This window comes from Hyperoodon ampullatus, assembly GCF_949752795.1.
Source record: "Hyperoodon ampullatus genome assembly, chromosome: 15".
Classification (NCBI taxonomy): Eukaryota; Metazoa; Chordata; class Mammalia; order Artiodactyla; family Ziphiidae; genus Hyperoodon; species Hyperoodon ampullatus.
Window position 1 is genome coordinate 56,359,438 of NC_136928.1, and position 24,421 is coordinate 56,383,858.

A 24,421-nucleotide genomic window follows, 5' to 3' on the forward strand; every position below is an offset into this window, starting at 1 on the left:
AAAGGGAAAATGACTTGTCCAAGGCCACATAACTGGCCAGTGAGAGCCACGACCCGCACTCATTTCTTTTGGCTCCTAGACCAACGACCCTTCCATCTACCATATTGCCCCCAGCAACATGGTAGAATGCAATTAATTTCAACTGTATGACTATGACTTCAGAGGGGAAAACTCTCATGTAAATGACAGAAGCTGTTTTTAGTATTTTCTAAACATGATCTCAACACCCAGCATATCTAAGAAGGTAGGTCTGTGAGTAATCCCATTACAGAGAAGGGTAATTGCATAAGTGTTAACCTAAGGCCTTGCACTCCAGCAACCTTTAGCCTGGCTTCCTGCTGAGTGTCTTTTAAAAAGTTTTGACTCATGTTGTTTCATCAGCAGAGTCTTCCCTAATACCCTGGTAGGTCAGGTCCTCCATTACTGACTCTTGTGTTTTTCCTTCATAGCATTTATCAATTAATAAATGCTTCTTTCTGTAACAATTTAAATTAACATCTATCGGGGCTTCCCTGGTGGCGCGGTGGTTGAGAGTCTGCCTGCCGATGTAGGGGACGGGGGTTCGTGCCCCGGTCCGGGAGGATCCCGCGTGCTGCGGAGCGGCTGGGCCCGTGAGCCATGGCCGCTGAGCCTGCACGTCCAGAGCCTGTGCTCCGCAACGGGAGAGGCCACAACAGTGAGAGGCCCACGTACCGCAAAAAATAAATAAATAAATTAATTAACATCTATCATCTGTCTTCCCATCTAGATAATAAATTCAGGGAAGAGAGAGATTGTGTCTTGTTTAGTTCATGGTTCTAGTCCCCCATACCTTGCCAGATGCATAATAGACATTCAGTGTTTGCTGAATGAAAGAAGGAATGCATGTTCTCTCATTAGTCACTGATCCTGGTGAAAACAGTCCTTGCTTAAGCAAGGACTTAATAAGCAGGTTACTATTTTCACTTGTTAATGAAATGATTAAATGATGAGTATTTCTTTCTCCACTAAATTTTTTCTCTTTTTCAAAAGCTCCTATCTAATCCTCATCTATCACAAAAAGACAATAACATAATAGTTGTGGCATAGTTACCAACATTAAAACCATAAGCCATAAGCCAGTATTTAAACAATTCTTCAAATACAGGTGTATGGGATTGGTTTAAAGGACATGTTCACTAGATACCTTACCTAGTAGAGAAACTGTATGTTTCGTAAACTGTGTTCAGGGTTTTGTGTAAAAAGTTCATATGTTCCCTCCCAAAAAGCTACTCAATTTATTTCTCTAAATAAAAATTTGGTTAGTTCCTTTTTAAGCTGCTTCCATTAAAAAATGGATTTTTTGTATATACATACACACCGAGTTTTAGACCCATGTCACTGTGTATATTGTCAGGAACTTTAGAATATTGATGAAGGGTCACCATTATGTGAGTATCTATCAACTTGAGGTGTTTTTTTTTTTAATTTCTTTTTACTTCCTACTTCTGTTCTCCTCAAGAGCATCTTATTCTTTAAAGGATTATGCTTTGTGAGTATGCAGGAAAATTTAAAAGACCTACAAACTTCAAGTTGATAGGGTCCTATCCCCGGAACAGCAGTCTACTCGAAGATGAAGCTTAATGACTCAGGGAGAAAGCTGATGAAATTCACCAGCCTCTGCTCACATAACCAGTATTTTCCTTATTAAAAAAGATTTTTTTAAAAAAGGCATCTGCATGTTCCTATCACATAGCTTGAAACTGGAGTCTGTATTAAACATCCCCAGTCCCAAGAGGCAGACTAGAAAGCCAGAAGAGGGACTGCAAAGATTTACCCTTGAGTTGAAGGAACCGGGGAGTTGGTGAGGCTCCATACAAAGCCTCTCATTTAAAGAGCACAGCTTTCCTCACCACCTAAGCCTTCCAGTTTGGGGTTTTTGTTGCTGTGTATTGTTGACCTCTGTTCAGGGCTTGTGGATAGAACCTGATTAGCAGGTCTCTGAAGACTTCGGTGGATCTGGTTCTTTGTCCTGTCTATGTAGAGTCCTAGCCATCCTTACCTGTTTCTCCTTAAGGAAAGCAGAACAAACCCTTGGCAACATTATGAAGTACGTGTAAGTTACTCCCAATGATTTAATCTCCTCTTTGGGGGGCCCTGTTGATCTCCTGTTAGGGTCCATTTTTCTCTACCCTCTTCTCTCTTACCTCACACACACAGTCACCAAGGGGCTTCATATTTTGATGCTGTCTGGAGTCCCAATCTGTGACAATGAGGGCCCATCTGATACACTATTTCATATCAACAACTTACTGATATTACAACAAACGCTATCTTCTAATTTTTAGGTACTGCCTTCCATCAAGGACCTTATTTAAGTCCTTTGCTCTCCAGTCTTTGTTTGCTAAACATGCCCAATGCCCTTTATGCCAGTTTTTTCCTCCTACCCAGTTCTGCCTTTCTACCCTACGTGCCAATGCCAAGACCATCCATATCAGAATCACCTAGGGTGCTTGGGAAAATTCAAATTTGGGGGTTCCTCCTTAGAGCTACTGTGTATCTGATGATAGGGCCCAGTTATCTGCACTTCAGTGAATTTTCCAGATGATCCTTAGGTGACCTGAAGTTGAAAAAGCTTGTTCTATGCCTTTTGTCATATCATTGCTTCCTTCTGGAATGTCCTCACTCTCTCCGACTTCTGTCATCCTTCTAGTCCCCTCCTTTTATGGAATTTTCATATTCTTTCTCCTATTCATGGTCATTTGAGTAACTATTACTGGAAGACTATAAATTCATCAGGAACAGGGACCATGAGTCAATCATCTTTGTACTTCCCACGGTGTTTGGTCTGGTGCTTTGCACATAGAAGCCCTCAATAAGTGCTTGAGGAACAAATGAATGAATGATCCACTCTCTTAGAACTAGAAATGCCAGGAGGGCTATACTTCACTGAAACAAAGGTCTGAAGGCGAAATGTCAACAAGCTAGTGTGGAAAATATTTTTAGGTAGGAAATCGTTTTTGGTGACCCAGAAATAAATGCATGCATATGACCTCATTTTTTTTTTTTTTTCAGTGTGTAAGGTTGAACATCAAAGAAAGGCTGCTCTTTCTCTTCAGGGTGGATGGTGACCAAATTATTACCTGAAATAGTAACTATTGTCCAACACAAGGCCCCTGAAAGATTCAGAGTACAGAAAAGACGATCCAAGGCCCTCCTCCGAGAATTCACTACATTTGAAGTCTTTTGATTGCAGGACTGTATGCTGAGCAGTTGGAGGTTTCTAGAAGCCCAGTTTTATGACCCCAAGACCCCAGATATGTTAACCTGGGAACTAGGTGGTCCACTTTGAGAGCATCCAGGTGTAGTCATGGTCTCACTGTCTGAATCCCTGGAAACTCTCTCCTCTTCTGTGATTCCCTAGTAATGAAAGAGTTATGTCTTCTAGAAAGGGGACTCACTCCTTGACTCTTGTAAGGCCCCACTAGAATGTGAGCTTCTTTGGGGATATTATCTTATTCATCTTTGAAACATGGTATCTGGCACATACGAGTGGCTAAGAAAAACTTGGCAGACAAACCCATGAATGAATGTGTTGTTTTCCCTTTTATTTGGATTACTTAACAGTTAAAAATTAATGTCTTGACCCCAAGACAGTAAATTTGTGGGCTGCATTGAGATCCTCGAAAAAATATTGATTTATTGTTTTTAGGGCCAAATATTAACTTACTTGTTAGGCTAAAATTCAATATCATTCTCCCCAGCTTTCTGCATTACCCTCTTTTATTTTAGTTTTGCTTGTTCATGGCTAGGATTTCATTCTCTATTTTCTTTTCTCCTGACTGAATGGGAAGACCTTGAGATTATTACATGACTTTGGAGGGATTTCAGACCTCAGATTTTAGCTGATGATCCCCCAAATGGATCATCTTTCCCTTGCTATGTGATGAATAGGAGTGCTTACAAAAGCCTTTCTTGGGGGTTGGGCAGGCATGAGACAGGAGAGGGAAATGTGAATGAGATGATACAAATGACACACATTTATTCAGGTGGGAAGGAGGGGTAGCATGGGAAGGTTATTCCACACTAAGTACCTAAGTAAGTTGCTAAGACAGAACAGTATTGTTAACCTGTGTAGTGAAAACAAACAAACGAAAAGGTCCTGCCATTTTGGAAAGCATTCTGGTTATCATGCAAAATGTCTGGATTTAAATCCTATCTGTCACTTAAATTTGTATGATTTCAGCCCAGTTTACTTTGATGAACCATTTATTTTTCTCGCTTGTAAAATGGGAATGATAATACCTCCTTGCAATATTGTCAGAAAAGATAGTGAGTGTAGAGTAATCAATATAGCAGCTGGGACAAAGCAAGTGCTCAGTCAATGGTGGCAGTCATGATTGTCATAAAGGCCCCCGAGTGGGGCCCTTCCACTGCCCTTGGTCCTGGCAGAACAAATCTGAGGATAGTCCTGGCTGACTCTACATGGAGACCAAGATTAGCAGAGTATCTCCCCTTCAAATTCTTCCTTACTTTTTGACCATTGGAAGACTCTATTCTCCAGCTTTCTTCCTTCTACCCATATATCCATGTCAGAATGCAGAGGTAATATATTTAAATTCTTCGTGCTCTTTCCCTTTTATGGGGCCTCTGTAATAGAGGTGATTTGGGGTTGGTGTTTGACTAGATGTCTTTTTAGTGTCCTAAAAGGAGAAGAAGATATGCTCCCTTGAGGATGTGCAAAATATTAGGACCCTGTCAACAGAGCAGGTGATCCTGGCATTCCAGAAGAAATCAGCAAGCCAGAGCTGGTATAGGAGGACCAACTACCAGGTGCTGGGGGAAATGTCAGGATCCCAGCCCCTCTCTTGATGCTGGAGATCAGGTTTTCTAGCCTGAGGTTCTCTGTGAATGACTGAATCACAATTCCTCTCCTCTACCCAAGACTGACATTGGCTTTTCAGTCTGATACTGGCCTCTGCTCATTTTAGGGGCTTCCCTTTTACATAGGGAACATTTCTAAATGCATATGCCTGGGTTCAGCCCTCGGATTCTGATTCCACGTCAGAGATTTGGTGAATCAGCACATGACCCACTGAGAAATATTTTATTCATTTAATAAAAGCAGGTGCTGTGCATCTTCCATATAGCAGGCTCTGCTCTAGGAACTGGGTGAACAAAAGAGACAGAAATCCCTACTCTTACAGAGTTGACATCTGTTAGAGAGAAAGAGAAAGAGAGAAGCAGAGAGAGAAAGAGAGAGAGAGAGACAATAAGCAGAACCATTAAATAAATTATATAGTGTATAAAAAGTAATAAGTTCTAAGACTCACAGGCATAGAGAACAGACTTGTGGTTGCCAAGGGGGTGGAGGGTGGGGAAGGGATGGACTGGAAGCTTGGGGTTAGTAGATGCAAACTATTACATATAGAATGCATAAACAACAAGGTCCTACCATATAGCGCAGGAGACTATATTCAATATCCTGGGGTAAACCATAATGGAAAAGAATATAAAAAAGAGTGCATATCTGTGTATAACTGAGTCACTTCCCTGTACAGCAGAAATTAACACAACATTGTAAATCAACTATACTTCAATAAAAAAATAATAAGTTCTATATTGAAAAACAAAGTGCAGAAAAAGGGTTTCATGAATTTTCAATAACATCTTCATTATCCTAAATGCTAAATCCATCTTTCTTTTTTTGGCCACGTTGCCTGTTGCCCCAGTCACTACCTTTGATGAATGAGGTGGGTGTTTTCTGAGATGGGACAGGGTCCTGACTCCAGTCTTGTAAGCTTAGGCAAGAGGGCTTGAGCCCCTTATGTGATGTTTACGGCTTGTCTCCTAGAGGACCTGTCCTCATTTATCAGGCAGCAAAAAAGAAACTCTCTTTGGAAAAAAAAAAAAAAGTAATAGCAGAGAGTCGCTGTGGAAACTGAACGAGCTCCTTTCTGAAGTGTGGTCACGGCCTGATGGCCTGAGGTTGGGGGCCAGAACAGTAATTGGCACCCTCAGTGGATGATCAGATAAGACAAGTCATCCTCTGGCATCATGTCTTTGTCTAGAAGCATTTGGAAGTGCTTGCATCCACAGTGGATAAGAATTTATGGTTGCTTTACTGTTGCCTTAGAAACAGATTCATTGCTTAGCTTTGAGGCTTTCAGTCAGCAAGAATCACATAGAAGGGGATTCCAGGTCCTGATGAAGAGTTAGGGAGTTCCTTGGAATAACCCCAGCTGCCAGTCAGCAGAATGAGATTAGGCTGCCCCAAGCATAGGACTGGTGAGAATGCCAGAGGTATTCCTTCTGTCTGAGTCAGTTCTCCTTGTAGTCAAAACAACCATAGTTCTTCACTGCTGCGCTGCCTACTACTCGTTGGACCTCCACTGTGGCAGTTTGATAAAGATCTGTCTTGCAAGTATATACATCCATTTTTGTGACCTCTCCCTTCAACATCGGTGGCTGGGCTCACTCAGTTTGATACCTGTTCACCCTCCTTTGTCAGTTCCATTCAGGTCTGCCATCTCTAGGTTCTGGGGCTGTTTGGTTTGTTTTAAAATAAATAGTGAGGGCTTCCCTGGTGGTGCAGTGGTTAAGAATCTGCCTGCCAATGCAGGGCATACGGGTTCAATCCCTGGCCTGGGAAGATCCCACATGCTGTGGAGCACCTAAGCCTGTGTGCCACAACCACTGAGCCTGCGCTCTAGAGCCTGTGCTCTGCAACAAGAGAAGCCATGACAATGAGAAGCCCGAGCGCTGCAACAAAGAGTAGCCCCCACTCACTACAGACAGAGAAAGCCCGTGCACAGCAATGAAGACCCAATACAGCCAAAAATAAAAACAAATTTACAAATAAATAATTAAATAAATAGTGAGCAGAAGATAATGTGAGTATTCTTGCTACTGTACTGAAGGCTCATTTGGATGATGTAATGGATATTCCTAAGTAAGAACTAGCTGTGGATGTTAAGAGTTGATCTGAGGGGCTTCCCTGGTGGCGAGTTGTTGGGAGTCCGCCTGCCGATGCAGGGGACACGGGTTCGTGCCCGGTCTGGGAGGATCCCACGTGCTGCGGAGCAGCTGGGCCCGTGAGCCATGGCCGCTGGGCCTGCACGTCTGGAGCCTGTGCTCCGCAATGGGAGAGGCCACAGCAGTGAGAGACCCGCGTATCCCAAAGGAAAAAAAAAAAAAGAGTTGATCTGAAACCACCATGAAGATCAGCCTACCCCGTGTTAGAGAGTTCAGTAGATCAGGGCAGAAGATAAGAAGGCCAGGCAGCAGACCAACATATCAGTGGCCTCTATTTCCTGCTTAATTTTCATGAAAATATATATTTGAGGAGACAGTGGGGAGAGTCAGGTAGAGATCTCTTTGAATCTGATGACAGAGGCAAGACCCTAAAAGAATGGAGACAAAAAATGAAGAAAGAACTCTATTTAGATGACACCTACCCCCTATCCTCACAAGCATTTAGATTTGGCGTTAATTTAATAAAGAAAGAAACTGAAGTCCAGAGAGTTCTTTCCAGTTGCTTCATGGCTAATAAGTTATAGCAGTGTTTTTTGTCCACTGACTTCACAAATTAGACCACTGCCACCTTTTGAATATAATTATGACATTTTTGAGTTAACCTCAGAAGCCCCGTTCCTTTTTCTCTGATAGTGATGATGGATTTTTACTGCTCAATCCACCTTAGACATTGGTACCCTTTTGGTTGAGAACATATTGGGAGACGTGGGTGGGGTAGGTCTTCTTCTCGGCAGACCTAAGAGATTGCCCTGAGAGTACTTGCAGGAGAGGTTGCCAGGTAATTGCTAAAAGGCGGGAAAGTGGGGGTCAGCTGTCTCTAGGAACATCCCAGTCCACAGGTTACCTCAGAGCTATGGATGCTTGTCTAAGCCTCTAATCCATAACATAAAACCAGGCTTGTTGTAATCCTTCCATGGGACTTTTGCTACCTAGGTCCTCCTCTTGGGAGCCAGGAGGTTTTCCAGTGGACTACTCCAAGCCCAAATCCAGTCATTCTCAAAGATTATTTTACATACACTCAGGGATGGTAGAATGGAGCAGTGAATTATATCATCTCAGAGACAGACCAGGCTTTGAATCTTAGTTACTATCTGTCTGACTTTCAGCAAGAACTTAACCTGTCTGAGCCTCAGTCTTCTCACCTACAAAATGGGCTTATAATATCTATCATATAGGGCTATTGTTAGGGCACTGTGCACTGCACAAGTCCAGGGGTGCTATTCACACAGACTCTAGTGGAAATGGCAACATTAGGAGTTGTGTAACAGGGCAATGCTGGTTCTTAGAAGTATTAGATATAATGACCCCTGTAAAGAATTTAGCATGGTGTCTGGGACAGTGTTTAAGAATGGAGCCTGGTATTTCGGTCTCAGGCAATCAACTCTGATTTGCTGTTGTGCCGTTTTGAAACTTCCTTCTAAGAAGGAAAATAGTTCAGGGTACAGAAGACACAATGTGCAAAGACCTGGAGGTCAGAAAGTGTTGTCATGTTCAGGGAGTGGAGAGAATTCCCATATCCTGGAGCTCAGAGGCCAGATCCTAAAAGGTATAAACACCCTATTGAGGGGATTTGGGTCTGCCTTCAGGGCAATAGGCAGCCTGTGAAGAGTTTTAAGGGGAGTGAGAGAGTCTGATCTGCACTTTAGGAAGTTTGTTTTGGCTGAAATGTGAGGAATGGAATGATGAGACTTGGCAGTGATTTGAAGGGAGTGGTTAATGCTATCAGTTCTGGAGACAGGTGCAGCTTCGAGTCTCCGTCCAGTGTTGGCTCTCTGTGTCTGTCCAACTCCCCCTGAGCAGATACTTAACCTTTCTGAACCTGACAGGTTACCAAGACGTTTTAAGTTGCCAATCTTCCAAAAGGGTCACCGCAAATGCTTCTTTCTCCTTTTTAAACTTTAGATCTTTACCGTATTGTTTTATATACCTACCAGGCATTGGGGGTCATTTATAAATCAGATTTTCTTTTTTATAATAGGCAAATCCTGGCTTCCTTGTTTCTACTCTTACCCCTATAGTCTATTCTTCACTGAATGAGCAGAGAGATCACTTTAAAAGGAAAATCAGGGCTTCCCTGGTGGCGCAGTGGTTGAGAATCCGCCTGCCGATGCAGGGGACACGGGTTCGTGCCCTGGTCCGGGAGGATCCCACATGCCGCAGAGCGGCTGGGCCCGTGAGCCATGGCTGCTGAGCCTGGGCGTCCGGAGCCTGTGCTCCGCAACAGGAGAGGCCACAACAGTGAGAGACCCGCGCAATGCAAAAAAAAAAAAAAAAGAAAAGGAAAGTCAGCTCACATCACACTTCTGATCGGCACCTGCCTATCATTCCCATCTCCCTCACAGTCAAAGCCAGCATTTTATAATCTCCTCAGTGCCCCTCGTAATCCATCCCCACTGTGTCCCCGGCTCTTGACCCCTGCTCCCTTCACTCACTCACAATTAATTATTTAATGTTTTTTTTTAACTTCGTAAAACTTTTATTGATATATTTATCAGGCCAACATTTTTTTATTTAAAATTCAAATTCCATTTGAAAGGGAGGCAACAAACGAGCATTGGGATCCCAGGCTGCTCCTGGAGGAGCCCCCAGGTTCACGAGAAAGCACGCACATCCTCCAGCTATGTGATTTGATCCCTCAGAGTTGCATTCTGGGAAACTCCTCCTAGAGAGCCCGGGCAGGATGTGTTTCGTTGGTAGCTGGGAAACAACAACAGCAGCAAAAACAAACGTGCCCTCTCAGCACGTTGGTCTCTTCGTGGTTCCCAGACTGTGCAAAGCACAATTCTCATCTCGGTCTTTGCGCTTATCTTGGAATTCTCTTCCTGCAACTATCCACAAAGCTTGGCTCCTTTCTCCCTTCAGGACTTTGCTCCAATGTCACCTTATCAGAGAGGCCTTCTTTAAACCATTCATTATAAAATCATGCATGCCATGTGTGTGCACACACTGACACACACACTGACACACTCACACACTGACACTCATAGACTTCCTGTCCTATTGAAATTGCTCCCTACCCCCACCACTATAGCACTTTTTACCATCTGACATTTACATTTATTTGTTTGTTTCCTCCCCATTAGAATATAAGGTCCACAAAGATGGAGGCTTTAAAAAAAATTCATTGATGAATTCTCAGGACCTAGAAGAGAGCCTAGCATACCCTTCTAAAATTTGTCTGGGTGGCTATCATAAATATGGGGAATAAATTGCAGCATAAGGGAGTTAGAACTGGGTCTGCCACTGCTCTTACAGGATGGTTCAATGTTACCTTGTTTTAAGGAGAAATCCTATAACCCACCCAAGCCCAGTAATGACTGAACAAGTAGACACACTGACCATGAACTTTTGCATATTTTGAAAATACGCTTCTTCTAGTTTTCGACCTTTTACTTAGAATGGAATTCCACCACCGCAGCCCTCCTCTGTGTCTTCTTTAGCATGGGAAAAAGGTCAAAGCTTATCTCCCAACATTGATGAGCTAAAAACAAGGACTTTAGGTGATGGTGGGCTTGCGGAGGGTGTGCCAGCATGGGCTGGGCCAAGGTGGAGGTTCTCCTGGGCCCAGGTGCAGTTTTCAGTATAAGCCATCAGCCTCACACATAGACCAGAGAGTCTAGGTGAATGTGGGTGTGACTGTCAGACAGCCTGAGGCTATGAGGGGGTCTGACTCAGCTCCACTTTTAACTTTGTGGCAGGCCACAGGGCTAAGCTCTGACTCAGGACCCTTCTTATCCCCGTGTTATCCAATGTCATAACCATAACTGGCTTTCCAGAACAGACCTACCCTGACTTGGAGCAGACCCTTCTTTGCTTCAGCGCCTGCCCCTACCACCTTCACCAGAGCCCTGGAATCAGAGGTGACACAAGGTCACTGAGAGGCACACAGCTTGGTAAGCAAGGCAGAGTGGTGGATGGAGCCACCATGCACCTGAATTCGCCTGCCAGTGATGCTGTTGCCATATCCCTAATTGCCTACTGCCCTTCCTTGCATGTATACGTTGTGGTCACTGTCATTTTGTCACATGAGCTAATGTAGATGGAATTATTGCCCTTGCATTTTTGGGTCACTTGAATCCTCTATAGAACTAATATGTATTTTAGAATGACCATGGCAAGTCTGACATCGACACAGAGAAGGAACATTTTATGGCTGGTAACGCTGATTTCACAGCCTGCCAGGCAAGAGTCTTACTTACACACTCCTACACCTGGACCTGCTTATCTCCCTTTCCTGTTGTGGGCAGCCTGCAGATTCTAGAGTGAGATCTGTACACAGATATGAAGAGCAGTGCTTGAAGAACCAGATGCCCAGCTGCTAATGCAACAGGAGACCTGGGCTTGCTGAAAATTAGGAGGAATTGTGCTCTCGTCAAAACGTGCTTTTAAAAACTGTACTTAATGTGTGGAAATATTGCCTTATAGCAGATTTTTTTCCCCTCAAGTACAAATACCATTGAGCTTTGATTGCAAGCAAGCTTGAAGATTTCTCTGTGCTGCCAAGAGCCATAGGACATGATTTCATGAAATGCAGTGAAAGGTTGTGCTCTAGAATTTACGATCATCACCAAGCCTTGCGTTGGTAGGATTTTTAGAGTCTAAATTTCATAGCATCACTCTTAACGAGGTGATTTTGATGATGAAACAGTTTCTGGAAGGTGATTGTACTAACCACAGTTTAAAAGGAAATCTGCCTTAGCAACAAGGAGAAAATTATTCAATGTGTCAAAATTTTTTGTTTTTTCTCATTGGCTGTTAGCATGCATGCATGTGTATTCAACAAGGCAAGGATATAATTGAACATTTCATTCCAGTAAGTCAGCTGTGTACATTGCTCAGTGAATGGGGACTACATGTAGAAAATCCTCAAGTGGAGAGATTGGGCTGTAAACGTTACCAAGGATTGCTTCATCACAGATGGGTTCTTAGAATCATGATTCTCCATAGATGTTGTGATAGTCACTTATAAACAAATCATTAGTAAACGTAATAAAAATAAGTAATTAGTCATGCTTTGGATCTGGATCTAATGATGTGATTCCCCCCCCACCCTCCCCCTATCTTATTTTTCCCAGTAGGTTGGGACAGTTGGAACTCTGCCATTGTCCAACATGCTGCGATTCAGTCTCTCACCCACCTTTTCGATAGGATTTCATGTGTTAGTCATGGTGGCTCTCTTGTTTTCCCACGTGGATCATATAAGCGCTGAGACAGAAATGGAAGGAGAAGGCAATGAAACCAGCGAGTGTACTGGCTCCTATTACTGTAAGAAAGGGGTGATTTTACCCATTTGGGAGCCCCAAGACCCTTCCTTTGGGGACAAAATTGCTAGAGCGACTGTGTATTTTGTGGCCATGGTCTACATGTTTCTCGGAGTCTCTATCATTGCCGACCGATTCATGTCCTCTATAGAAGTCATCACGTCTCAAGAAAAAGAAATCACCATAAAGAAACCCAATGGAGAGACCACCAAGACAACTGTGAGGATCTGGAATGAGACGGTGTCCAACCTGACCTTGATGGCCCTGGGATCTTCAGCTCCAGAGATTCTCCTTTCAGTAATTGAGGTGTGTGGCCATAACTTCACTGCAGGGGACCTCGGTCCTAGCACCATTGTGGGCAGTGCCGCTTTCAACATGTTCATCATTATTGCACTTTGTGTTTACGTCGTCCCAGATGGGGAGACGAGGAAGATTAAACATTTGCGTGTGTTCTTTGTGACAGCAGCCTGGAGCATCTTTGCCTATACCTGGCTTTACATCATTTTGTCTGTCATCTCTCCTGGGGTCGTGGAGGTCTGGGAAGGTTTGCTTACTTTCTTCTTCTTTCCCATCTGTGTTGTGTTCGCTTGGGTGGCAGATAGGAGGCTTCTGTTTTACAAGTATGTCTACAAGAGGTACCGGGCTGGCAAGCAGAGGGGAATGATTATTGAACATGAAGGAGACAGGCCATCTTCCAAGACAGAAATTGAGATGGATGGGAAAGTGGTCAATTCCCACGTTGACAGTTTCTTAGATGGTGCTCTAGTTCTGGAAGTCGATGAGAGGGACCAAGATGATGAAGAAGCCAGGCGAGAAATGGCTAGGATTCTGAAGGAACTCAAGCAGAAGCATCCGGAGAAGGAAATAGAGCAATTAATAGAATTAGCCAACTACCAAGTCTTAAGTCAGCAGCAAAAAAGCCGAGCATTTTACCGAATTCAGGCTACCCGCCTGATGACCGGAGCGGGCAACATTTTAAAGAGGCATGCAGCTGACCAAGCCAGGAAGGCCGTCAGCATGCACGAGGTCAACACGGAAGTGGCTGAAAATGACCCTGTCAGTAAGATCTTCTTTGAACAAGGAACATATCAGTGTCTGGAGAACTGTGGTACGGTAGCCCTGACCATTATCCGCAGAGGTGGTGATTTGACCAACACTGTGTTTGTTGACTTCAGAACAGAGGATGGCACAGCCAATGCCGGGTCTGATTATGAATTTACTGAAGGAACTGTGGTCTTTAAGCCTGGTGAGACCCAGAAGGAAATCAGAGTTGGCATCATCGATGATGACATCTTTGAGGAAGATGAGAATTTCCTTGTGCATCTCAGCAACGTCAAAGTATCTTCTGAAGCCTCGGAAGATGGCATCCTGGAAGCCAATCATGTCTCTACACTCGCTTGCCTGGGATCTCCCTCCACTGCCACCGTGACTATTTTTGATGATGACCACGCAGGCATCTTTACTTTTGAGGAACCTGTGACTCACGTGAGTGAGAGCATTGGCATCATGGAGGTGAAAGTATTGAGGACATCTGGAGCACGCGGAAATGTTATCGTTCCCTATAAAACCATTGAAGGGACAGCCAGAGGCGGAGGGGAGGACTTTGAGGACACGTGCGGAGAGCTCGAGTTCCAGAACGATGAAATTGTGTAAGTTCTTTTTTTTTTACCTATATGTGTGGTTGAGTTGCGTTCGTGGATGTGCAAATGTGTGCGTGTTTTTTTTAAAAACTAAGTGGCGAAGAAAGAATGGAATAGTTACTATACAAGACGACTTTCAAAATATCGAAATATCCTAGCTTCTAGCTCCTGTACCGCTGATCAATATACTGTATACCCAGAGATCCTAATATGATTTTATTTTTACTTTTGTACTTTTACAGTTTTTAAGTACATTTATAGTTTTTAAGTAGATTTATAGAATGAGTCTTCTGACAGAATTTATCCAAGCACTTATGATGGGTTGAAACATTTGTATTCTATCTTGATCACGTAATATACACACAGAAAGGGAACATTGAAAACATAACATTATGTCCTAATTTCATTACTGAGTACAAATTGGGAAAGCCCAAAAAAGAAACATCCCTGAAAAGAATTGCCTGGCTACCAGGGCTGGCTGAAATGATTTCTGCTGCTTTTATCTGACACTGTTTTTGTGATTATATAATGTTTCTGCTTTAATGCTAATGCTTAATTATGACTTAATGACCAATCCTGCCTTTTCAGTTTTATGCCAATGGGGAAAGTCATTTAGCTCTTATTTAGTTCCAGTCTGATTTTACTTTACATGATTAAACAAACCCTTTTACTGTACTGGTATAGGGATGGGGAGAGAAGTAGGATTCTGTCCAAGCATCCGAGTTGACAGGGAGCAGGTCAGAGAAAAAAAGTGGGGAACAATTTACTTTTCCTACTGGCACTTTACAGTGACATTTGCCAACACTGTAACACAGAATGGCTGGTTGTGCGATAATTATTCCAAAGACAGCTGCTGTTTAGAGAGCTTTTCCTCCCTCCTTGCCGAGGGCCAGGGGCATTGCACTCACCTAAAGCAAACCAGAAAATGTGACTTGATGAGCAGTATCCAAACTGGAAGGACGAAAGGAAACTATTTATAATATCTGCAGTGCAAAAAAAGGACATTCCAGTGAATAATTATGTTGGTGGAATCATTGGCAACTTAGGAATTTCAGGAGAGACAATATAAAATATAGTTTGTTCTCAAAATAGTTAACTGTTGTGTAAATGTCATGTGATATATCTAATGGCCGGTGCATTCTCTCCAAGATGAAATTTCCTCTACAATAAGTGAAGGGAAAACAAAAACAAAGGGAGCGGATGGGCAGAGGAAACAGATTTTTCTGAAAGAGCCTTCCAATATCTTTCACCTCTTTGACGTTGTTGTATAGAGATGGACAGTTAGTGTGATATCACAATGAAATCAAGCAAAGAGAGATGATAGCCATCTTCGGATGTGTATGTGGGGAGAGCTTTTGTTGAATATCTATTTTACATTGGTTCTTATGTTGTTAGTGTTCCACTTAGCGAGATGTGTTCTGTTGGGACAAATATTTTACTGAAAGATAGTAATGTAATAGCAAATGAATATACTGCACGCCCAAGGAAGGAGTTTCCCAGAGGCCTGTGTTGAATGTGATCCTGCCCACATTAGCACATAAACTTTATTTCTTTGCTAGGAATTCTTGCTCATTCCATTTTATAATCATTTCAATTATTGAACCCTCTTATATTTGATATACTTTTACATGGATTACAAGTGATATTGAATGTTGTTAAAGGAATATTGCATGTTATTAAATGAACTCACAAGGGTAGCTCTTAAATAGGACCCAATTAGTGCTTTGTTTTATTTACTCGTTTTACTTAGGGTGTTTTCTCAAGAAAATGTGATCTTGCTTTCTTCTGAGAATACTGGCTCTCTACTTGTTCGAGAGGCAGACTTTCCCATCCAGGACTTCTACCAAAGCATAAATAAATATCTTTTATTGGGCACAGTGTAGTAGAAGATGAAGAAGGAAAAAAAGAGACAGTGATTTGATCGTATAATTTATTCTGTCAAGCTCCATTTCAAACATTCAGCCTCTGCCATTAAATTGATTTAATTCTTGCTAAGGAAGGAATATTGCCAGATTTCAGCTTTAGAATTTTAGATACCTTGTGAAAGCTGGTAAGAATTGGTGGAATTATCAGCATCTCTGTATATGTGTTCTTAGTCATATTCTAGATCAATGGCTAGTTCCTAGTTTTCTTCCTATGTTTTATTTGCTAAGTTGAAATATGAAATTTTAGCAATGGCAAAACATTTTATTTATAAGTGAAATGAAATTACAGCCCTACATTTTCCTCTTCTTTCTAGAATTTTAATTTTAAGGAGTTTTTATCTTAATGCTATAGAGTTTTACTACTGACGAGGTTTGTAGATGGTTAATCAGTCTATTGCTTGAATAAATTTATTGCAGTGCCTGGGACTTAGCCTTAGGCTAGGCACCAAGGATTCAGACAGAATGTTTTTAGAAAAACATAATATTATCAAGATCCCTTACTCTTGTTATGGATCATTTTTCCTCTGGTAGTTTCCAATGCCAGGTCCACACAGTCAGATCCAAGTGAAAGAGAGTTTGTCATCATGCAGTCTAGTTGAACTATGTAGACACAACTCAATTTATCTTTAAAAATGAATTTATATTTCATCCAATTAGTTACTCTTGAGAGATGACTTTCTCAAAAACCTAAAATACATAGATGGGACTATTGACGCCACTGAGCTTTATTAGATACTTAAAAAAAATTTTTGTTTGTTTGTTTAATGATGTGCATGAACCCAGAATTTATGATTCTTTCCAGAGCATCATAAAAAGATTCCTGGAAAAGCCTGGATTTAAAGTATATCTAATTTTAAGAAGCCATTAACCAAGGTAGAAATAGGGTCCAGTCTGATAAGGGATGGAGATCAAGAGGCAGTCAGTTTTACTGATTCATAGGTTTTAAGAACAAGATAGATTCCTAATCTTTGACCTCATATTTAGTGTAGAAGAAGTCTCTTAAATTTATAAAATAAACATGTCTGTACCTATTCATTCATATTTTTATGTAAATGAGTTGAATTATTTCAACATGACCTCTTTTAAGATCAAAATCCATATTTGAGGAAAATACCTGTAAGTGGTAAGTGGTGTTTGTAGTCTCTAATAAAATATATTCTCGGCAAAACATTTGAAAATTACAGTGCAAAAACTCATTAAATAGATATAATTAACAGTTAGCACATGCTTTTGTATAAACTCAATGGGTGACAAATACTAAACCCATGCCAGCTGATCCTGACTTTCAACAGGGGATTCTGACTAATGTTAACAGCTAATAAAAAATAAACAAAGAATTTGCTAATTTGATTTGTGGCTTGGTAGGTGACATCCACAGATTTGAAGTGCTACTAATGTTTGTTCTTTAATGATGCTAGTTTAGTGGTAATAATTATTACAAAATGTTGTTTGGTTTTTCAAGGTCTAACGTTAGCTTGACTGTTCTGGAAAATGTTAAGGTTAATTAACTAGAGTAGATACCAATCAAATGTAATTACTTAGTTATAGCCCAGCAATAATGTCATTTTGGGAAGATTACTCAAAAGATCATGAGCATTTACTGTTATACATTTAAAATTCAAAGTTGGAAAACAAAGAATGTAGGTTGGAAAATTTACATAGCATCTTGCTTAGCAAATCATTTTACTGGGAGTTTCTAGCCATAATTTGATAAGCAATGGATCTGTCCAGAATTAATTTAGCTTTAAAGACTATTACATTTTCAAGTTTGATTGTAACTTCATTAACTCTAGCACATACAATATGCAAGACATCTCAACAAATATAGCTTTTGGATGCAAAATATTTACATCACTTTTTTGGAAAAATACATAAAAAAGAAATTTTTAGTATTATATAGGTTTTATGGAATCATTATTATTATATTCCACAGAAAATAAGTACTTTGTTTTTGCTATTTATATTACTAGTATTCTTTTCTTGCTCTATAGAATCCCAAGGAGTAAAGACCTAGCTATATGAGATAGCAATTCAATTCTGAGAGTAGAACAAATATGTAATATGAGAAGGCAATCAGCTATAAAAAAAAATGAAAAAAATATTACGAAAATTTGAAATGATCCACACAAGAATAATAATGTGTGTTTGGAGGAATCCGAAATGATGAAAAAAAACTAGAGAATGTAGTATTAGACAAGAAAGACTGTTAGCACATATTACCTAGAATCCAACATATTCAAGATTTACTTTGTGGCAGAAGAATTTTATCTGCAACGTTTAGCCTATTAAAATGATGGAAGCATGATATTTTACATTGACATAAAGTTTTCCTGTGTAATGTAAGAAATTTAAATGGAATAATTTTAGGGTTTTAATGGACTTCTGCTTTGGTGGATTATCTTTTCAGTCTGGAATATTTCTCTCTTCTTAGAAGCAAACCACATGTAGTATCATCTGAAAATCTAAACTATAACTACAAGAAATGTTTTTATAAATGTATATGTTTTCATGAATGCATAAACTATTATAAAAAATAAGACAGGGTAAGAGCCAAAAAAAATTACAAGTTCTAATTCACTGCTGCCGGGAGCCTAAATTGATTATGTGCAGAAGGGTTGTTTACCATGTCAATCAGATTGCTATGTTTGCTGTTGTAATCTCATTTTCCCACACTGATTAGAGTTTGGGGTTATGATATAGTTATGTAAAGAAGTTTTATCTTAGCAAATGAGGAGATGTCATAGTTTAGACACACTGAAGTGTTTAAAGTATGGATTCTTTTCTGAGTCATCATTCAAAGCTATCACATAGGGGGCTGTTTGTTTCTCTGGTTCAGGGTTAGAGAAGAATTTATATAACAATCAATCTGTGCATACTTATTAAGCTCCTGATTTGCATTCAGCGCTGGGCTAATCATTATGAAAGAAACAGAAGAAATATCCTCCAAATACTCTAAAATGGGAGATAATGAGATAACATATTTTGTTAAGTACAAACATCATTACAAAGATAAGGTATAAGTTGTAGGAGAAGCCTTAATTTAGGGCAAAATATTTGCATTTGCTGGAAGCATAATTGGATAGAAAAATGTGATGTGCATTTTAAGATGGAATCATAACTTGGTAAACCTGAGTGTGTGGACATTTTCAATAAATAAGATGGTTCTCAATGAAAGACTCAGTGACCATTCGTTTTCTTTAGTGGGATTTTATTTTTTTTAATTGAAGTCTAGTTGATTTACAATGTGTTGATTTCTGCTGTATAGCAAAGTGATTCAGTTATGCATATATATATATATACATTCTTGTTTATATTCTTTTCCATTATGGTTTAGCCCAGGATATTGAATATAATTCCCTATGCTACACAGTAGGACCTTGTTGCTTATCCATTCTGTATATACTGGTTTGCGTCTGCTAACCCCAAACTCCCCCTCCATCCCTCCCCAACAACTGCCTCCCCCTTGGCAACCACGAGTCTGTTGGCTATGTCTGTGAATCTGTTTCTGTTTTGTAGATAAGTTCATTTGTGTCATATTTTAGGTTGCACATGTGGTATTATACGGTATTTGTCTTTCTCTGACTTACTTCATTTAGTATCATAATCTCTAGGTCCATCCATGTTGCTGCAAATGGTATTATTTCATTTAATGGGATTTTAAGTCATTATGAGGGCATTTAACTTAATCTGAGTATATATCCCTTTAAGCAAATCACAGAAGACCAATACTGCATGATTCTACTTATATGAGATATCTAAAATAGATAGGAGGTATCACTCAGAGAAGCAAAGAGAAGAATTGTGGTTGCCAGAGGAAAGGGAAGGGAAAACAGGGAGTTGTTAACCAACGGGTATAAAGTTTCAGTAATACAAAACGAGTACGTTCTAGAAGTCTGCCGTACAGCATTGTACCTGTAGTTAACAATATTGTGCTGTACTCTTAAAAATCTGTTAAGAAGGTAGATCTCGTCAAATGTTTTTTACTACAGTAACGTAAAAATTAAAAATTGTTAAATGAAAAAATACCTGTTCTACTTTTAAAAAAAAGCTTATGTGCTTGCCCCTCTATATCTCATTGTGTCTTAGAGTTTCTAAGCAAACTTCACAAGATTTCTAGTAAAATGTTGCCAGTATTTTCTTTTGCACTTAGTGAATTAGTCCTTGGTCTCTAGAAATGCTTTTGACTTCCTTTACTCCTGTAGCCACTGGAGCAGCCTTTAACCCGCTCTGCCTCCCCACTCCCTCCATCTTCTCGGCGATACCAGGGTACAACCATCATCTTGGTAGAACCCAAGCAGATGTCACATCAAATTGTGAAGTGGGGGCTTCCCTGGTGGCGCAATGGTTGAGAGTCCGCCTGCCGATGCGGGGGACATGGGTTCATGCCCCGGTCCGGGAGGATCTCACATGCCGCGGAGCGGCTGGGCCCGTGAGCCATGGCCGCTGAGCCTGCGCGTCTGGAGCCTGTGCTCCGCAACGGGAGAGGCCACGACAGTGAGAGGCCCACGCACTGAAAAAATAAAAAATAAAAAAAATTGTGAAGTGGGAAGAGATTTTCTTTGGTTTTCCTTCCTGAGGACACTGGTAACCCATAGAAGGAGATTTAAGCATGCTTAATTCTTTTGAATGGAGCCACCTTGAGGGTATAACACCTGTAATGGGGTTTTATTTGTTGTTACGCTGTTCTGTCCTTGTTAGCTGAGGTGTAGAAAAATGCCAATGGGTTACAATATCTTGAGAACCATAGAGGTTTTCCTATAAAGTATCTTGGTCATGTTCTGTCATGGTTACTGAAATCTGCTCACTGGAGATTCATTCTTTAGGATAGGAAAGCTGTTAGGCCCTTGTTACATTGTAAATGCCATGCAACTCTTAAGGGTTATCCTTGCAATAGTAGAATAGAAGTGGCTCTGGGCCAGGTGGCAGGAAAGAAGGAAAGGACAACCAAATGCAAGGTGGGTCCGTGGCACTAGAGATCTTTATCACTGGCTTGGGTGAGCGAGCTGAGGGGAGTCCTATGGAAGGTGTCAATGGAACCAACCAGCAGCTAGTGGGGTTTTGCTGCCGGCTTCCCACAATGCCTTGCACTTTCTGTCCTGGGAGTGGGGAAGTCCAGAAAGTCCTGGAAGGGAAAACAAGCGGTAAACAATATGGGCAGAATTAAAGGAAATCTCCTCCTTTGCTTCCTCTCCTGGCTTGACAGACTGCCTACGTAATACCAGATCTGTTTGCCAAAGATTGAGCCATCCAGAGCTCATTCTTTTTACAGGCCTATACAGCCGTCTTGTTGTAGAGCCAGGCGAAATAAACAATGCCTTTTCATTTCCTGCCTTTCTCCCCAGGACTCAGTGCTCTACATGACATTTTCTTTCCCTCTTACAGTGTCTCTATAGGGTCAGATAGGGGAATAGGCATTGTGTTCTCTGTGACAGTTGAAGATATGCAGGCAAGGGACAAAAACAACCAGAAGCAGAAATCAGGGAAATTTCACTGTGCCTGGGAATTCAGATATTAATGACACCTGGAATATTTTATTTCTAGATACAATTTTTTAAGCTTAGGTAAGAGAGATCCTGAGTGCTGGGTACCCTTGAAGCCCTGGGGTGACCCTTGAAACCAAGACCACCCGGCTTTTCCATGTTAGACTTTCTGAGATAAAAGGTGGACTTAGGAGGAGCTCTCAACTCGGCTTCCATACCCAGGACTGGAGCTCTACCTTGGTCCCCTACTAGCTTTGTAACTTTCAGCAAATTACTTAAGCTCTGAGTCAGTTTCCTCACCTGTAAAATGAGGATGATGGTGGTAAAGGTGGTGATGGTATTGGTAATTGTGGTGATGGTGGTAGTGGTGATAATGGCAGTGATACTGGAGCTGGTGGTGATGGTGGTGGTAGTGGTGTATGTAGGTGATGGTGGTGGTGGTGACGATAATGATACTGGTGGTGGTTGTGGTGGTGGTGGTATTGGAGGTTGTGGTTTTGGATATGGTGGTGGTGATGGTGATGGTAATGGTGTAGGTGGTGATGATGGTGGTAGTGGTGGGGATGGTGGTGATGATAATGATACTGGTGGTTGTGGTGGTGGTATTAGAGGTTGTGGTTTTGGATATGGTGGTGGTAGTGGTACAGGTGGTGATGATGGTGGTGTTGGAGGTGGTGGTTTTGGATGTGATGGTAATGTGCGAAGCGACGGTGGCAGAGATGGTACTAAGACGTATTGAGAGCCAGGTTTCATGCTGTTTTCCTTACAATATTTATTTGATTTAATCCTCACAACTGTGCTAGTTAGGTGCTATTTTTCAGATGAAGAAATTGAGGCTTAGAGAGTAACTAACTTTCTTTGGGTCACACAGCTAATAGGGGAAGATCTAGAACTTAGCAGTAGGACCGCCTGACTGTAAAGTCTACATTGCCTCCTCTGGGCTGTTCTCCCCTCCCCTCAAGTGGCTTTCATAGGTGAGATGGGGACAAGCAAGCAGGTCATGGTGCTGTGACCCTGACTACATGTGGTCATGCAGCTCCAAAGATGAGAAACTAGAACAGTCATGTATCTTTTCTGGAGTTCTTGAACAGCATTGCCCCCGACACTCCGTCAGCCTAGAAGAGCCATGATGAACTGAGTTTGAGAAGCAAGAAAATCTCTAAATCCCTCCATGTACCTGACCTGCCCAAATTATTGTCTATTCTCTTCTCTCTCACAGTATTTATTTCCTCTTTTCCTAAAGAGTAAAGAAACTCTATTAATAGCTTTCTGTCATTGCCTGCACTGGCTCTGTAATGTTTAACTTCTTTATATGGCTTAACAGTGAATGCAGCATTTCTCCATTCTTAAAATAGTCGTTTCTTGGTCTTTCCTTTTTGTATATTACAAGACAGTGTAAAGTAGTGATGACCCAGGTACCAGAGGATGCTTGTTACCTTGTGTCAGCACTGCCACTAAGTTTAAGAAGTTATAATCTCTGACCCTGGAGGTCATTAACAGTAAGAATTCTTGGTTAGGAGGTTTTCCTAGAGGAAGGGACCCACATGGCAGTTCAAAGGATACAAACCTACCCACAGCAAATGGAATTTTCAGCAGCTTTTTCAAAAGTCCAATTCCAAGTCACTCTTGCTTTTGACCTACATTCTTTCTAGGGCACAAGAACAACAACAACAACAACAAAACCACTTCTAACTAAAGTCAGATGACTGTCCAAAGACAGCCTGTATACACTTTATACAAACTCAGTATTCAGGTGTGTCTGTAACTCATTTGCTTTCAAGGAAAGTTTTATTTTATTTTTTAAACTTTTGCAGGTGAATTATTGGTCTGTTTGGAGTAAATTCACTGTCGATATGTTTATAAATATAACTAATTGTAACATTTAACAGAAGCCCCCAACTCTTCCCTTTCAACAGAAAACTTTCCTCTCTCACACACACACACATTTATTATTTACCAAGATAAGGGTGGGAAAGCAAGTCTAAGTCCTATTAACATAGAGTTTAATTTTTAGGGCACAATAAAACAAAAACAATTCCCAAAGGACAGCTTTCATCCTAGCACGTTAAACGTTTCAATCTTAACTTGACACTGTGTTTAAAAGGAGCTATTCTGTTTAATTTGTAGAAAGAGAAGGGGAGAGAATAGAGAGGCGAGGGAGAAAGAGAGAGAGGTGGAGGCAGGGAGAGTAGGAAAAGGGTGGGAGTGGACAGAGAAAGAGGGAAGAGGGAAGGAGGAAGGCAGGCAGGGGGACAGAGACAGAGGCAGAGAGTGTACAGCCCTGATTAGATTTCGGCTGTTACTAAAACGAAGTGAAGCCTGGAACTAGTTCAGATTCTTGCTCAGGCAAACAAACGAAAGGCAGTCTAAGAGTAAGAAAAGAGACGTGGGATTCACTCAAACTGCTGCTTTATTAAAAATAGACAGCCACTTTGTCCTTGGAGTCAAATGTACATATGCTTGAGCCAGAGGAAGCTGGTGGGATCCTGTAGGGCTGGTACCCACTCCACTGGTACGTGCCTTCAGCAAATGTTTTATGAATACCCTCCTGTGTCAAGGACCTTGTAAGATGCTGGGACAAGACTGGTGACTAGGACATGGCCCCTGCCATGGAGAACCTCACGCTCTACTTGAGGCGGTAGCTGTACAGATACCCAGTCCTACAGCGACGTGGCTGTAGCACAGCCCAACGCCTCTCCGTGCCATCCTGCCTTCCTTGGCCCCATCCTCACAGTGCCTTTTTTTTTTTTTTTTTTTCCGGTACGCGGGCCTCTCACTGTTGTGGCCTCTCCCGTTGCAGAGCACAGGCTCCGGACGCGCAGGCTCAGCGGCCATGGCTCACGGACCCAGCCGCTCCGCGGCATGTGGGATCTTTCCGGACCGGGGCACGAACCCGTGTCCCCTGCATCGGCAGGCGGACTCTCAACCACTGCATCACCAGGGAAGCCCTCACAGTGCCTTTTGACGGGGCTTTTGCCGCTGCTCTTTAGGCTGAGAAGGAAGGACGCTGAGCTGTCAGCAAGGCTGCTGGCAGAAGCAACCACGCGGTGTGCCTGCTCTTCCCCAGAAGAGAGCCACGCTGCGCCCTCTGCCTCCCCGTTCCGCTCCCCCAGATGGCTCCC

At 41.7% G+C, this 24,421-nt stretch overlaps 1 protein-coding gene across 4 annotated transcripts in view; it reads left to right on the top strand.

Annotated features, from left to right (window-relative positions):
• Nucleotides 1–24,421, top strand: part of SLC8A1 (solute carrier family 8 member A1) — a gene marked incomplete at its 5' end in the record, with an annotated part of 342,960 nt that overhangs the window by 8,089 nt on the left and 310,450 nt on the right. For 3 of the 4 annotated variants that reach the window (XM_079721305.1, XM_079721307.1, XM_079721306.1), the window contains one exon: nucleotides 12,072–13,903. In XM_079721305.1, the coding sequence (XP_079577431.1) occupies nucleotides 12,072–13,903 (1,832 nt within the window). Of the gene's footprint in view, nucleotides 1–12,071; nucleotides 13,904–24,421 lie in introns of those variants that run through there. The other variant, XM_079721308.1, reaches the window with a different exon arrangement.